Raw genomic sequence first — 14,204 nt, 5'->3', positions numbered from 1 at the left:
GAGTTGTGCAACTAATTGTACAGAAAATGGGATCTTGGAAGTGGTCGCGCCCGGCAAAATCGACTTACGCCAAGCGTTGTAAGTGTCGGCGAAGTTGGGGCTTTCGATGATGTCGGGGATGCTCCTGTTGACCGAGTCTTCGGATTTCGATAAGTCATCAGTGCTGCACTCTCCATCGGTCATTTTCAAATCGCCACTTCAGCAAGTAACCAGTCGGTTCATTGGAGGGCGCTTTTTGCCTTTTACTCGACAAGGCCTTAACTAATTGCTGGTGACGCAAAATATCCGAGTTTCACAGACTCGGCACGATAAGACCGATTGGGGGAATTTGTCCCCTCATCCGCCCGCCTGGACAACAACACCTTTCACCTTATCAACCGGAACCAGTCAATCTCCACGCACTTTTCCTCCGGTCAACTGTAACACTACTGTGTACCGTACGCACATCGTGTAAACAACACAGCCGAATTGATCGCCGGCCTCGGCGCCGCTTTAATGAGATGAAAATCAATAGAAGCACAATTCGTCAGACGAAAGCACGCCGAAGACGCCTCGTCGTGCAGGTTATGGACGGGCGACAGTTCTTTGTATCAAAGTGCATGTCGAGTGCAACTCGTCGATTGTGTTTGGCCTGCGGAAGGCCGGGCTATGAGGCGTGAATCCGGTGAAAAAGCCGATGGTGCCGCACAAATGCCTACGCTACTATCGATCTATTCTGAAAAATGGATAGTGTGTGCAAGGACGCTGAAGGATACAAACAGAGGAAAGAGTCGACTGACCCGATCTACATAGCCAATCGTTAGCACCCACTTAGGAAAATAGAAAATATGAGTGCCGATAATTGTTAATGAAACGCATCCGGATCAGGCTTTTTTCGCTAATTAAATCTGCAAAAAGTGGCGGATTTTCGCCGTTAATCTTGTTGCGGTCGATAGGGGAAAAAGCCGACGAGTACCACTCCTTTTTTGCAATAGGCGCGCGAGGCGAGCGAATTGATTGTAATTTATAATGACTTTCAAATTACACTTGATAGTGTCTAATCCGTGTCATCAGCGAAATGCAGATGATCTAGAATCCGACGAATCCGGGGAAAAGTAAAGGTGCGAACGCAGGCGATGACAGATTTGCTTTTTACTGGAAACGACAAATTACGTGTCGTCGAAGGAATTAAAACTAAGCGGCGGAATTCGAAAGTCACGTCGGAACTCATTCATAAATGTCACAGTTGCGTAAGGGTTAGAGCGACATTAGTCAGCCGCAAGTCAAACACAAGAGAAATTTCCATAGGGCGCATGTTAATTGTTGGTACGCAGTCAAATTCTAAAAATCATTTTATTGCGAATATGTATTTGTGCCAAACGTGCTGACGCCACTTCTCACTGGCTTACAGTCCAATGACTGCAGCAATCAGTTTTTGAACTGTGGGCGTGCATAATCGCTTTCTCAATTATGTTTTGAAAATTTACCAAAACTGCTATTTGTGTTTGCTTATCCTTAGCACGTTGCGAGGGCTTTATGTAACTCACCTGCTAACCGTCTGGTAAATATCAACAATTATGAAAGCAATTTGCTGTGAAACATGCCAAGTTGGCACCGAAAAATATATATGGACTCATTAGCGGGACAAATTTTGAAAAAAAAAAGAAGTGAACGTAGGATTCTGTAAGTGGTTGTGGTTGTTTTTAATTACTTACTGTGACCATTCCAAATCATTTTGTCCGATTGGTGAAATACATAACGAACGTGAAATATTGTTATTGGCACTGAGGTCGCTCTAGTTAACAGTTGTAGCTGCGTACCGTACTGAGATAATTTGTATTCCAAAATAAACATAAGAATGTTCTATTGTATTTTGTACTAATCGCATTTACAATGTTATAAAAACACGTAACAAGGCAAATGTGTCATTTCTATGGTAAATAGACCATTAAAGCTCAAAGTCTTAAACAAAAGACACCATGTCAGAGTCTGTTAAGTCTTAGAAATCTACAGAATAAAAATGTAGCCATTTCGAACTGACTGTCATAAAGTGCAGTATTAAAGTCAGTTGTGTCTGTAAAATAATAAACTTTTCATTTAAAACATAAAATTACACATTTTGAATTATTCTTGGTAATTATTAAATTAATCGCTGAATGGGTTAAATAATGTGCAGCTGTCAGAAAACATGTATCATCTCAAGTTTTATTTCTGTAATTAATTCTTTCATCTATGAATCGTTTGACAATGATAAACAATTAAAATATTTTCTCCACGACTATTAAAAAATGAATCCATTCTTCTTGGATATTCAATGAGAGAATGATATCAGATCCACGCCCCGTGTTAGAATATACTGAAATCCACGGCCGTCGGCCAATCACATCCCTCGTATTTTCATTCTACATCTGCATCTCACCAATCGGATGAGTTTGTAAACAATAAGTCGCGCATTGCGTAGCAACCGCTAAACGAGGCACAATTTTAATTGTCAAATATTAAAAATCAAATTAAATGAAATTTTCAAAGATTGTTTTTTCTTGGTATAGTCGTGAAGAAAGTATAGTCTTCAAATCGCGTACAATGGCTAATATTCACTCGTATGATTCCACCACTCGCCTAAGGCTCCTGTTGCAATTTGCATCCTCTTGAATTATAGCCATCATTATACGCTCATTGAAGAATGTACTATCCTTAATTTAACGTCAAATTTGTCAATCTTGCTTTAAAGAGAAACAGAGTGGGTATACGATACGCTCTGTCAAAATTATTTTCTTTATAATGGGGAGTTATCACAAGTTTCTGAATCAATCGTGATTTAAGGGAAGGAGTATTAAAAACATCTCATGTATACTTAATTCATTAAATGTTCATCTTAGGCGACTATGGAAAGGAAAGCTGATTTTAGTTTGGCAACCCCTGGCTAAACACCCGCATCTAGTGTTTTGTTTTGTTATGGTTGCCAGTCTGAAAATATGCTATAACAATTAATTTGTATTTTCCCTGGAATTTATCAGCAATAAACAAATGTTGAGCAGAAGCGTATCATTTTAAGGTTAGAAGCGGGGTCCAGTTGCTCAGGCTCGTCATTATACTGTCATTTGTCAACGGCTAGTAACTTTTCTGGTGAGAAAGCTAAAGGTGCATTCACACTTCCATTGCCGCCCAGATGCAGATTTATAATGTATACATAGAGTATACAATGTTTCAAATTGTATTTATTTTAAAAGCTTTTCTTTCTTTTTAGAATTCTTTTTAGAATTTGATATTAAAGTGCATTTTTTTTTGTAGCTATGATGATTTATTAGGTATTAAATTGAGCGGTCACTTCCACAAAAGAGGTTGACGTGGGTTAGTTATGGGACCATTTATGGACTTAAGAATTACATGCTAGAAATGTTCTCAACAGATGTTTGTTGGCTGTTTACCAACAATGAGGTATTTATTTATGACACTGTAGTTGTAAATCTTGTTCATTTTTCGCTGTTTTAATGTTAAAATTGGAATAATTCAAAAACTAATAATTTTCTTTTGATGCAAATTTGATAAATGTGTTCTTTAAATTAATTGTGAATTATGAGCATATACGAACATTTTTTTTGTTCAAAATCTAATTTTTAAATTTTATGGCTCCAAATGAAGTGATACGGGAAAATTGATTGCACACATTTGAAGCCTTATATGAAGGGAATGTAACCCTAACGTTTCGTAATTTTTACTAACTTTTTAATTGGGTTTATCGTGCGGGTGGTAAAACTTGACTCATTGTGTATTTCAGAACAGAATAATAATAATAGTAATACATGTTCATTTTGATGAGACAGGTACAAACAAGTACACTCAAGGCAATATAAGCTTAAAACAATGTATACATATATATATGCCATTCACGATGTTTTGGCATAAGGGGAGGCTATGGAAAAAGTGCATTTAAGTTGGCAGTAAAGCTGTCTGTTGAATTAGGTTATTTTTTTCTAAGTTTGAGGTTATAAACTGCGTCATTGTCTAGTGCATTGTTGTCAGTTTTACTAGTTTGCAATATAAAATACTCACACATTTTTAATCCAATTTAACAAAACAGGAAACTGACTTGAACAGACTACAGAATAGTAGGGACCGGGACCGAAAGTTAAAGTGGCTCCTGCACCACTTAGATAACCCACCTATACAGTGTCTTAACCAACCAGTTAGTAACTTGTCAATGAATTTTTTATTTTAACCAAAACGTTCCTAGAACTAGATTGTATAAAATCTTGTACCTACTTATTAAGCCTTACTTTATTCGAATCTTTCTGCAAAATATTTACACACCCATCGTCCATGACAAAAAAAAGAACAAAACTATTCAACTTCCATAATTTCATTAGAAAATTCTGAATCATCATTACCTGCATCAAATTCCGAGTCAGATTCTCCTAATGAAATTATTAAAGGAAGAACGTTTTCAAATGAAAGATTTCTCATTAATTTTGCCCAATCTTCCGAAATAAGTTCTTCACAATATCTACAAAAATGTTGGCAAATTTCAGGAGTACATTTTAAAATAGACTCAAGCCATAAATTCACAACTCTATCGCGAAGTTATAATAGGGCTTACAAAACCCCTGTGCCATTTCAATTGGGTCGTTGTTTCTTCCTTCACTATCCGTGCTACATATTTATCTTGTACTCACCTACGATTGAATTTATACATAAAAAGAACTTGACTTCACTGTAACTTACTGAAAATATGTTCTGCAGTCTAATACAAACACCATCAATACGTTTTAATGTCGCTTAATTATGATTACGGTAAATTCGGCAACATGTTACGTTCATTTTGATAGGTCCGCATGTCAGGCACTTTAGTGACAGCAGAGATGACAGAAATCAAACATGTATCCAACGTTAAAAAATGAAATCATAGCCTCCCCTTATGCCAAAACATCGTGAATGGCATATATATAACTAAATGTTACAAAAACAAATTATGATTTATTAAAAATTGCTTCAATTTTTCGTTAAGCTTTTCCAGAAGCTTTTGGACTTTTCCAATTTTTATAATAGCAGTAAAAAATGTAACGACGCTTTGAAAAAAACATAAAAAGCATATACATACATACGTACATACATGTATTATTATAGACTGGCCTCGGTCAGTTTTCATAGCCTTGAATAGATATTTTTGTATTAAGGGCATGAAGGAGGCGAGTTTGGCCCGCGGCGGAATTATAAACACGAGGCCCGAAGGGCTGAGGGATTATAAGACGCCAAAGGGCCAAAATCGCCGTTCACGCCCGAAATGCAAACATTATTTTTTGTAAAATCATTAATCCTTTAAATGTTGGTTGCCAATGTGATGCGACAAATAAAATAGCTATTAAAATTAATTGTTGTTCATTTAGGTCTTAGGGCGCAAAAGGCATTATTTACGCCCGCAAATTACTGTATAAATGACTTCATTTTGATACAAAAAATAATTTTAATGTTTGAAAATAAAAAATGTATGTCATATCAAGAAGCGAACGAAAATAATTATTACCTAAGCAAACACTTTTGTACTTCAGATTCAAGCTGGAGCAACTGCACCTGAAGGTAATTATTTTGTAACATACTGAAGAGCAGCCATTTTACCCAACATCTATAATTAAGAACACAAAGACTAGTTTCAAAATTGTTACAAATTGTAATATAACTATTGAAATAGCTGCAGTTCTTACTTCTTGTTTGTTCAACTAACGGATTGTGAAAATATGAACAAAATAAATTCCAACAGTTTTATTGTTGTCTCAACTTATCTTTGGTTTTAACGGTTACAGTTTCAGTTCAGTTTATTTTAAATTAATCTTGTTTACTTTTACTTCTCTGTTATTAATATTATGTAAAACATTACATAAACTGCATGTTTATTTAAAAACACTATTTTTAGAAACTTGTAACATATACAAAAATGTATGTTTTTTTCGCCTAACACAAGTTATATAGATGTCAAAATCTCCTTTTGCAAATAACCAATTCTTGTCCAACTTTCTTCTCCGATTGTGTAAGTGATAAATGCAACAAGATTTCGTAAGTTCCATAAATCTGTCGTTCGACAAATTGCCTAAAAACTTTCTTCCTTTTAACCCCTAACTCATGCTCGTATTAAATCTCTCTTTGTGATGACTTTGGAGGCCGCACGATTTTATCAGCTCGTCCGCCATCATACCATCCGCATGAGCGAAATATGGCCTCTAATTATTGTTTTCTGTGCAAACATTTATTCAAACGGTGACAAGTCGAGATACGAAAGGTCAAGGCACCGATTATCACGCGATACCATCAAATAGGTACTGGGTCATGCTCATGACCATACTATAAAAGGACACTCTGTCGAAATTTCACTATTAACACTTTTCCCAACAGTACTTAGCACGTACTAATTACGAGAAATAGTCTATAAGTAGGCACAGCACGTTCCAAAACTACTGCACGACCAACCCTTTCACCGTTTCTTTTTCCAACGGACGATAAAAATCTACCGACTTTCATGGTTCGAAGATGTGAACCGCAATCTTTTCCGGTGCAACTTGCAGAAGATTCGTGCCGTACGAACGCTGCATGTTTTTCAAATTCCAACGTTCCCAAAAATTGGGTTAATTGTGGTTTTTATGAAATGGTCAAGTGATTGACCGAGATTCTTCCCTGTCTGCTGTGGAACACTTAATTAGAAGGTCTATTTGGTTATCTTTTAGGTTTGTTTACGGTAAGATCATGAGACAACGAGGAAATAAGTGTGGGAATGGTGTTTACAAATTTTTTTACGATAACATCGACGTCTTGATAGTGTCACAGGATTTGGTACGTGTTGATAAAAGCAATCGCTGTCAATGTTTGGGTGGCTTAAACAAATTTAAATTCGACTCGCTACCGACTTGCGCAAAATAAAAAGTTGTCGATAATGGCTTAAGTGCGATAGTGCGGTTTATTTTTAGCTGTCTTTGTTACGTCACAATCGTCAAGCCCGTATTTGTCTAGAAAATTAATGAGCAAAGGTTTCTTAAGGTGACCTTTGAATGCAAAATATCGTAGGTCCGATTGCAAAAATGTTATCTAAAAGAACAAGATTTGCATTAATCGAGAAAAATGCCAGAGGTGATACAAAGCAACGTGATTTTTTTTGTTATTTTTATCGATGTTGTGGCCGCAAGAAATCAAACATTCCCAATTATGTACACGGATTTAAAAATATTTTAATTAACGCGAACCGCCTTTACAACATGATGAATACTAATCAGCGTTAGATTATTATGTATTTCTTCAATAGTAGCGCTGACCAATACTCGATAATTTTAATTAAAAACAACATATTGAAGCTGCGCACAATAAAGATAACTGAAGTCGGTACGGTTAATTTCCTGAAACGGGTTTATTTAAAAAATGTACGGAATGCGTGATTTTTTGAAGATGTGCGATTTCGGTCCCACCATCTCGTTGTACGATAATCATTTGTGTAAATTTTTACGCGTCCAGATACAAACAACTTATGTCACCGATCGTCCCACGCGAACAGGATTTTCTGTGTGCACTTCGAAACACGCTAACCTTGACTGGAGCTTCTTCGTTTGTGAAAACCGCCAAGATACACAAGCATAAATTTGCATAGATTCTGGAAAACTGGCACGTGATGGACACCCACGTCGGGTTATGATTTCTACGAGTTCGTTGCTTTGTGACAAGACCAATCCGGTGGGTGGTATCAACAGCACCGGTTGACCAAACCAATTCACTCTGCCCGTGTCAATAGAATTCTTGTTGCAGTTTGATGTAATAACTAATTATGATCGATACGGTAATTGGGTTAATTAAGTTATTGTCTCTGGAGAGGTTGTTGACTTATCTGATATCTCGGGAAAGTAACATTCTTGGGGGTCTTAATTCGATCAAGCACTTACGGCTTTCCACTGGAGACTCCATGGAGTCACCGTTGAGATGCATCCTCGTTGCTTGGGACGTCACTGTGACTAAGGACGAACGGCGAGGATCATCATTTGCAAACCTGCAAAGAAACTAATGTTAGTTGTTTTATTTAATTAAACTGGGAGCTCACAACAGATAAAATCATCAACGAATCGATAAATTCTGTATAATCAGACGTGCTTGAAGTATAACTACATAATACTCTTGTGTTGTTGTTTATCAGTTTATCGATCATCTCATACATAACAATCATTTATTACAAATAATAATTTTAGAAATATGTATCTTTTAAAATCTGGTTTCGTAATTCAATGAAAAAAAAAATTATTTGTTTCTATAGCAGATGTTAAAGTGTGCTTTTATCTATTCAAATCTAAAGATCACGAAGCATTTAACCGCAAGGGCAGATAAATTGCTACTTTAACAGCAAGGGTAGATAAAGTAATTTATTTTTTTATAAACTAGGCAAAAATGAATAGGGAATTTTTCCTTTTTTGAATTTTTTATAAATACCGTTTAAAATTTGTAATGAAATGTGTTACAAATATATTAATCTACACATTAAATGTAATGTTTCAAGTACTTGTAACATTTTAAATTTATCTTGTGTTTAAGAATATATGGGAGGATTGGGCCAATTATTTTGCTTTCCAAGAAAAATTGTGGAATTCCCTATTCATTTTTGCCTAGTTTATTACCGTAACAACGCTCATACTATTGGAGACACGGAAAACTGGGCAGCTGTGTCATTCAGTTGTCAAAATTTCTAAACCATACCTTAGCTACTCATAATCAAGCTTAAGTTAATTTGACAGTTTTTTTAAAAATATCAGTCATAATGACAGTAAAGGTGCATTTACATTGACACTTTTTGAAATGACAATAGCAGACTGCCCAGGATTCTATGCCCTTAATTGTCCTAACGAGATTTTAAAACCTGACACGATTATGATTCAAAAAAATAAAGTTTTTCTAATTTTGACATATAAAGTGACACTTTTCAAAATTAATTGACGTTGGGAAACGTCACACTTTTCGTAACTGGTTACGAAAAGTAAAATCTTTCCTAACTGGTTAGGAAAAATTTATTGTATCATCAATTTGACACTGTCATATTTTTTGTTTTTAAGCAAAATAACCGTGCCTACTTACCTACTTGATATTTTAACACAATAATAATTTATTATTAATGAAATTCATTACTTCGTTTAACGTTTGAAGAAACTTTTTTTTGTTAAAATTAGAAAAAATCTTGTATGTAACACTTTAGAAAATGCAATTTTGTGTAACTCGTGTGATTTTGCGGGATCTCGCTGCGCTCGTCCCGCAAATATTCCACTCGTTACACAAAATAACGCATTTCCTAACTGGTTATATAAATAGCTATTTAATAATAAAATACAAATACTATAGAAAAAAATAGAATATTATACTCGACGATAAAATTTAATTATTTTCTCGAGCTTAATTAGCGTCTCGACGCTAAAAAACGTTTTCGAAGATAAAATACAATTTTATCGTCTCGAATAACAGAATAAAATAATTTTGGTATTAATTTTCCGAATAATAAAACTATTGTGTGAGGTACAAAAATAGCATTAAAGTGTTTCGTAACTGCTATACATATTTATTACGGTTAAACCGCAAAACTGTCTACACTATTGAGTGGAAATTACTCTTGTGTGAAAACAATACGAGAATATTCAATTCCTTACCAGTTATCCTCAAATAAGTGTACTAGCAGCAATGAATACACAAAACTTTTCAACAATTATATTTTTTATAACTGAGCCACTCAGTCATTCAGTCAGCATGTACTATCAGATTTTGATAGGAATATGTAGATAAAATATCTTGACAATCAGAATTCCAAAATAGTAAAACCCTTTTTAAAAAACTTGTTATCATAAAATTTTGTCAAGTGTATTAATTTATCAATCTTCGAATCTATACTTGAAGAATGACTTTCTTAAACAAATGAAAAACAGCTGATAAAATATCGTGCGTTCATGTAAATTTATCCTCAAAGTGTTAAAACGTAAGATTTAAACAACAGACCCGTGATCTGTAATTTGTATAGTGCGTTCACAATCTACTCTTCAACGCCAACTTTGAGGATACATTTAAATAAACGCATGATATATGCTCAGTAGTGAAAAACCGAATACGCTGATTATTATTAGGTATTAAGTAGAGAAAACTTTAAATATTTTTGAAACAAACTTTCTGTGTTGTGAAGTCAAGAGTTTAAGACTTGAAGATCAAGACTGTATTGTAATGCTGTTTGATCTCTAGAGAAAACTGCACAAACATCAAAAAAATCTGTTATATAAGTTTGAAATTCATCAATATTCATCTATCAAGAGAAATGTAAAAGTGTGAAAAATTAAGCAGCTCTCTCAATAAATAAACGGGTTTAATGTTTAATGATCAGAACGCAAATAATAACAGGTGGTGTAACAAAAAACAAGAAATGAGGAAGAAATAGTCACTGATGCAAAGTGTCTATAAAAGAACGTAGGTATATCAAGAGTCCTGTGGAATTCTAATACATATATTTTATTGTTGCCGCTCTGTAGCACATAGTGATACAGTTGCGGCCACGGAATTTTGGACGTCAAATTTATGTCAGTTCAAAAAATGTCAATGTAGCCACGGTTTATTGTCATTATGATTGACGTTTGAAACTATTTGACATTTGAAAGTTTATTTTTGGCATGTCAGTATGATAAAAATCACAAAAATCGAAAGAGAGGTTAGTTGCACCTAAAGCCAGTTTTACATTTTTATGTCAATCGAATGACAAATCGTCCAAGATTCCGTGTCCGCAATAGTACCAAATAGAAAAACAGAGGATATGTAAGTCCACTAATGTTTTAATTAATTTAATTAATAAAGACTGTTGTAAGATGAAATCAAAAGTAATTAAAATATAGAAAAACTGAAGAAAATCACAAGCACAACAATTAGGACGTTAAACTCACAACTGACGCCAAGATTTATTGATTTGACGGTTGACATCTGATTTGACAGCTTCAACGGCTCGAGATAATTGGACACAATAAAATTACAGATCCTCACAATTCCACAGGGCTCTTGATATACGAGGTACAGTGTGGAATAAAATGATTTACATGTAGTTACCTTTGGAATTTTTGCACATGTAAATTTTCCTGTACCGTTCTACTTTTTTTTTTGAAGTGCCGAACTATTAGTTCTGTCAATAAATGTCATCAATCGAATTGACAATTGTTACAATTTACTAAATTGAATTAACAAACGTTGGTGGCCACTTTCAACACTAGCTGTGACTTGCTTTTGTTAGCTCCTTTTTAATTTCAATCTCTACTTTGCATTCATATCATCCCTTCGCAATAAATCACATTTGGAATTTTGGAATATTTTGAGGTTAGGCTTTCTTTTTTTTTTGTAGAGCGGCATTTAGTATTTTTACAAGGGTAATGCAAAGGTAACTAGATGTAAATCATTTTATTCCACACTGTACAAGGTAACTTTCCGAGATCTACGCCGAATGTATGCAACTCAATATTCAGTAGTCACAAAATGCTAGATACCAAAAAATACAATTTGTAGGGTGGTTTCGAACGTATTTATTTATTGTAAACGTACAAAGTGATTTCGAAAACACGGGTCGAGCTTCCACGGAGGTGTCGTCAGGGGGACCTGGTGATGCCTTCGAAGAAGAGGGTTCGGGATGTCAGGGTAAACGCAGTGTCCACTTGTCGGCTTGCTTTAGAAAAAGACCAGTGACCACAGAGGGTGCTGCTGGAGGAGAGAGAGTTGTGTCACCGAAGCAAGCGCAACTGATGTTTCAAGGGGATGCAATTTCTTTTATACCCTCGTCCGATGGCCTGAGGGCATGCAAAAGAGCGCGCGGAAACTTGACCAATGGGCGAGATCCTGGCTAAGAGCGAGAGCCGCACCGGGAAGATGGAGTGGCGCCCTCGAGAGCGTACTAGTGGAGCGTCACGGAACTACTCCCGGTCGCGAGGGTGTATTTGCGTTACAAATTTAATTATCCTTAATTATTAATTAATTATCGTTAATGAAAGTTATAGTTATAAATGAAAGAAGTATTACTATTAAATTTCATAAGCGTGCATTTGATGTTTTTTATACCATTACACATTGATTTGACAATTTCGAAAATTGCGCGACTATGAACTGTCAAAGAAATGTCAACTCTATCCTACCTCCACAGTTACCACATAAATTTTCGTACATAGTTGCCATATTTATCCACAATCATTTTGAATCACCCATATTATAAAGCCACGCCTTCAACAAAAACCGTTTCTGATTTGTGGTGAGAGGCCTTAGACCATTTGAACCCAACTATATGGAGAAATCCTAATTAAAGCTTATTGGTTAACCACGATGGGTAACTCTGATATTAGAGATGTTTCCCCCATTATTACATCTTCAGATATGGAAAACGATTTTCAATTTTCTGAATTGATTCTGAATATGAAACAGATTAGTTTATTTAGTTTATTTTGAATGATTTTGGTTATTGTTCAATTTGTTACCTGTTTTCAGTTTGTCGTCTGTCACCTTCTGTTTTTCTTTGTGTTTTTATGAACTAATATTAAATTTCTCCAGTTTTTTTAGTTGCTATATTTCGCTTCAAGTGTTCAAAGCAATGAATGATTCAAAACATTTTTATATGTGTAGTTAAATGATTAAAAATGCAAACATAACCTAAATATAATATTTTCTAACTAAATTTTGACGTGGGTCAAAACAAACATTTTATTTAAAATTTAATTTTGACAGTCCAGGAATTTTTTGAATTTATTTTACATTTGTACTTTTTGCTAGAAAAAAAAATTTCACATAGATATTTGTGAAAACTCGCCAAAATGTTTATGTTTTACGATTTCCCCTTAAACAACTGTGGAATAATTAACTGCTTCCGTATTTCTCACATTCTCGGTTTCCTCTTAGATGCGGCACCGGTTATCGTGTTGAAAAAATCGCAACAATTAAACATTTCCTCTTGATACTTGTATCTTTTAACAAGCTCACAAAGTTTGGAAATCGTGATTACAACTAATTTAACAGATTAGTACCATTAATTCTTGCAGAGGAATGTTTTTTCACATGTAAAAAAAACTTGAGAGAATTAGATTAATTAAAGTAGTAATCTAATGCTAATGTAAGTTTTAGAATGTTCACTGTCACTCCAACTAACAATTTATTGTTATGGTCTTAATAAGCTTAAAAGTGAAGAAACTGCTTTGAAATGATCGAGATAATTAAGGTAAACAGTGTGAAATTAGGATTGAGCAAGTCGGCACGGATTTTTAAAATTTTCTTTCTAATCGTGCGATCAGTATGTGGGTCTGTGGAGCCTAAATAAGGACAACTTGGCGGCCGCTCCTGAGCTTTGTGCCACAGATCCGAGATGATCTCTTATCGAATTAGGATCAGCTCGCTACTATAAATCCTGACAAAAGTAGCGTAGGTACTGTTCATTAATTATGTCTGGTGGGCGTAACTCACAATTTCGGTTTGCTTAAAAAACATAAAGGAAAACGTGTACCACATTTTGTTTCAAGATAAATGAACCATTTAAAAGGAAGTGGGAGTTGTTCTGGGAGCATAAATAAAGCTATTTATTAAGAGTTAGCAAAAAAATGAAATCGAGGTGCAAGTTTTGCGGTGCGCTCCTGAACTTTGAGCACGAAGGAAATTCGCTTTAAACATCAATTACATGTTAAACAAACAGCGGCAAAAACAGCTTAACGGTTGTCTGGTTTCATTCAAAGAAAATAAAAGTGAACACCAATTAATAACATTATCTTATTTACGTAACGGAATAAATTATTACGCCGATCCCGATTATCGGTGCAGTCGGGAACAATCGATAAGGCGCTTCCGGTGCAGCCGCCATTTCTGTGGAACACCTGCCCTTCGTTTCCGGCGAACGTTAAAAACCGCCACGGAGGGTTGTTTCGTGCGGAAAGTCGAGTCAAGGCCAATTAGAGCAGCGACAATTAATAAAATTATTAATATTTGGGTCAAGCATTCGATGGCAAATATGGTGTCCTTTTGCAGACGTAAAAGGTATTGCAAAGTTGCATGACTCATCCAGATCGACAAATAGCAGGCCATTGTCTTCTGGTTTGAACGGGCAAAACCGCACGCTCTTGTATTTCAGTCTGCGATCCTCTGTAAAAATCCAAAAGAAAACAGAATCGTCGCCGTTCAAGGCTTATTATCCGATCAACCGTTGTCTCTTGATGGTTCAATAATGCGGCGAG

General features: G+C 35.2%; 1 protein-coding gene across 6 annotated transcripts in view; it reads right to left on the bottom strand.

The window, feature by feature from the left end:
- The window catches only part of LOC138134051 (echinoderm microtubule-associated protein-like 2), a 31,987-nt gene that overhangs the window by 10,166 nt on the left and 7,617 nt on the right, over positions 1 to 14,204 (bottom strand). For 2 of the 6 annotated variants that reach the window (XM_069052117.1, XM_069052113.1), the window contains exon 2: positions 7,893 to 7,996. In XM_069052117.1, coding sequence (XP_068908218.1) covers positions 7,893 to 7,935 — 43 coding nt within the window. In that variant the 5' untranslated portion in view covers positions 7,936 to 7,996. Of the gene's footprint in view, positions 1 to 68; positions 569 to 1,694; positions 1,729 to 7,892; positions 7,997 to 9,632; positions 9,753 to 14,204 lie in introns of those variants that run through there. The other 4 variants (XM_069052112.1, XM_069052115.1, XM_069052118.1 and 1 more) reach the window with 3 other exon arrangements.

This window comes from Tenebrio molitor, chromosome 6, assembly GCF_963966145.1.
Source record: "Tenebrio molitor chromosome 6, icTenMoli1.1, whole genome shotgun sequence".
In the NCBI taxonomy this organism is placed as follows: domain Eukaryota; kingdom Metazoa; phylum Arthropoda; class Insecta; order Coleoptera; family Tenebrionidae; genus Tenebrio; species Tenebrio molitor.
The sequence above is the reverse complement of the archived record's forward strand: the minus strand, read 5'-3'. Positions and strand labels throughout refer to the sequence as shown.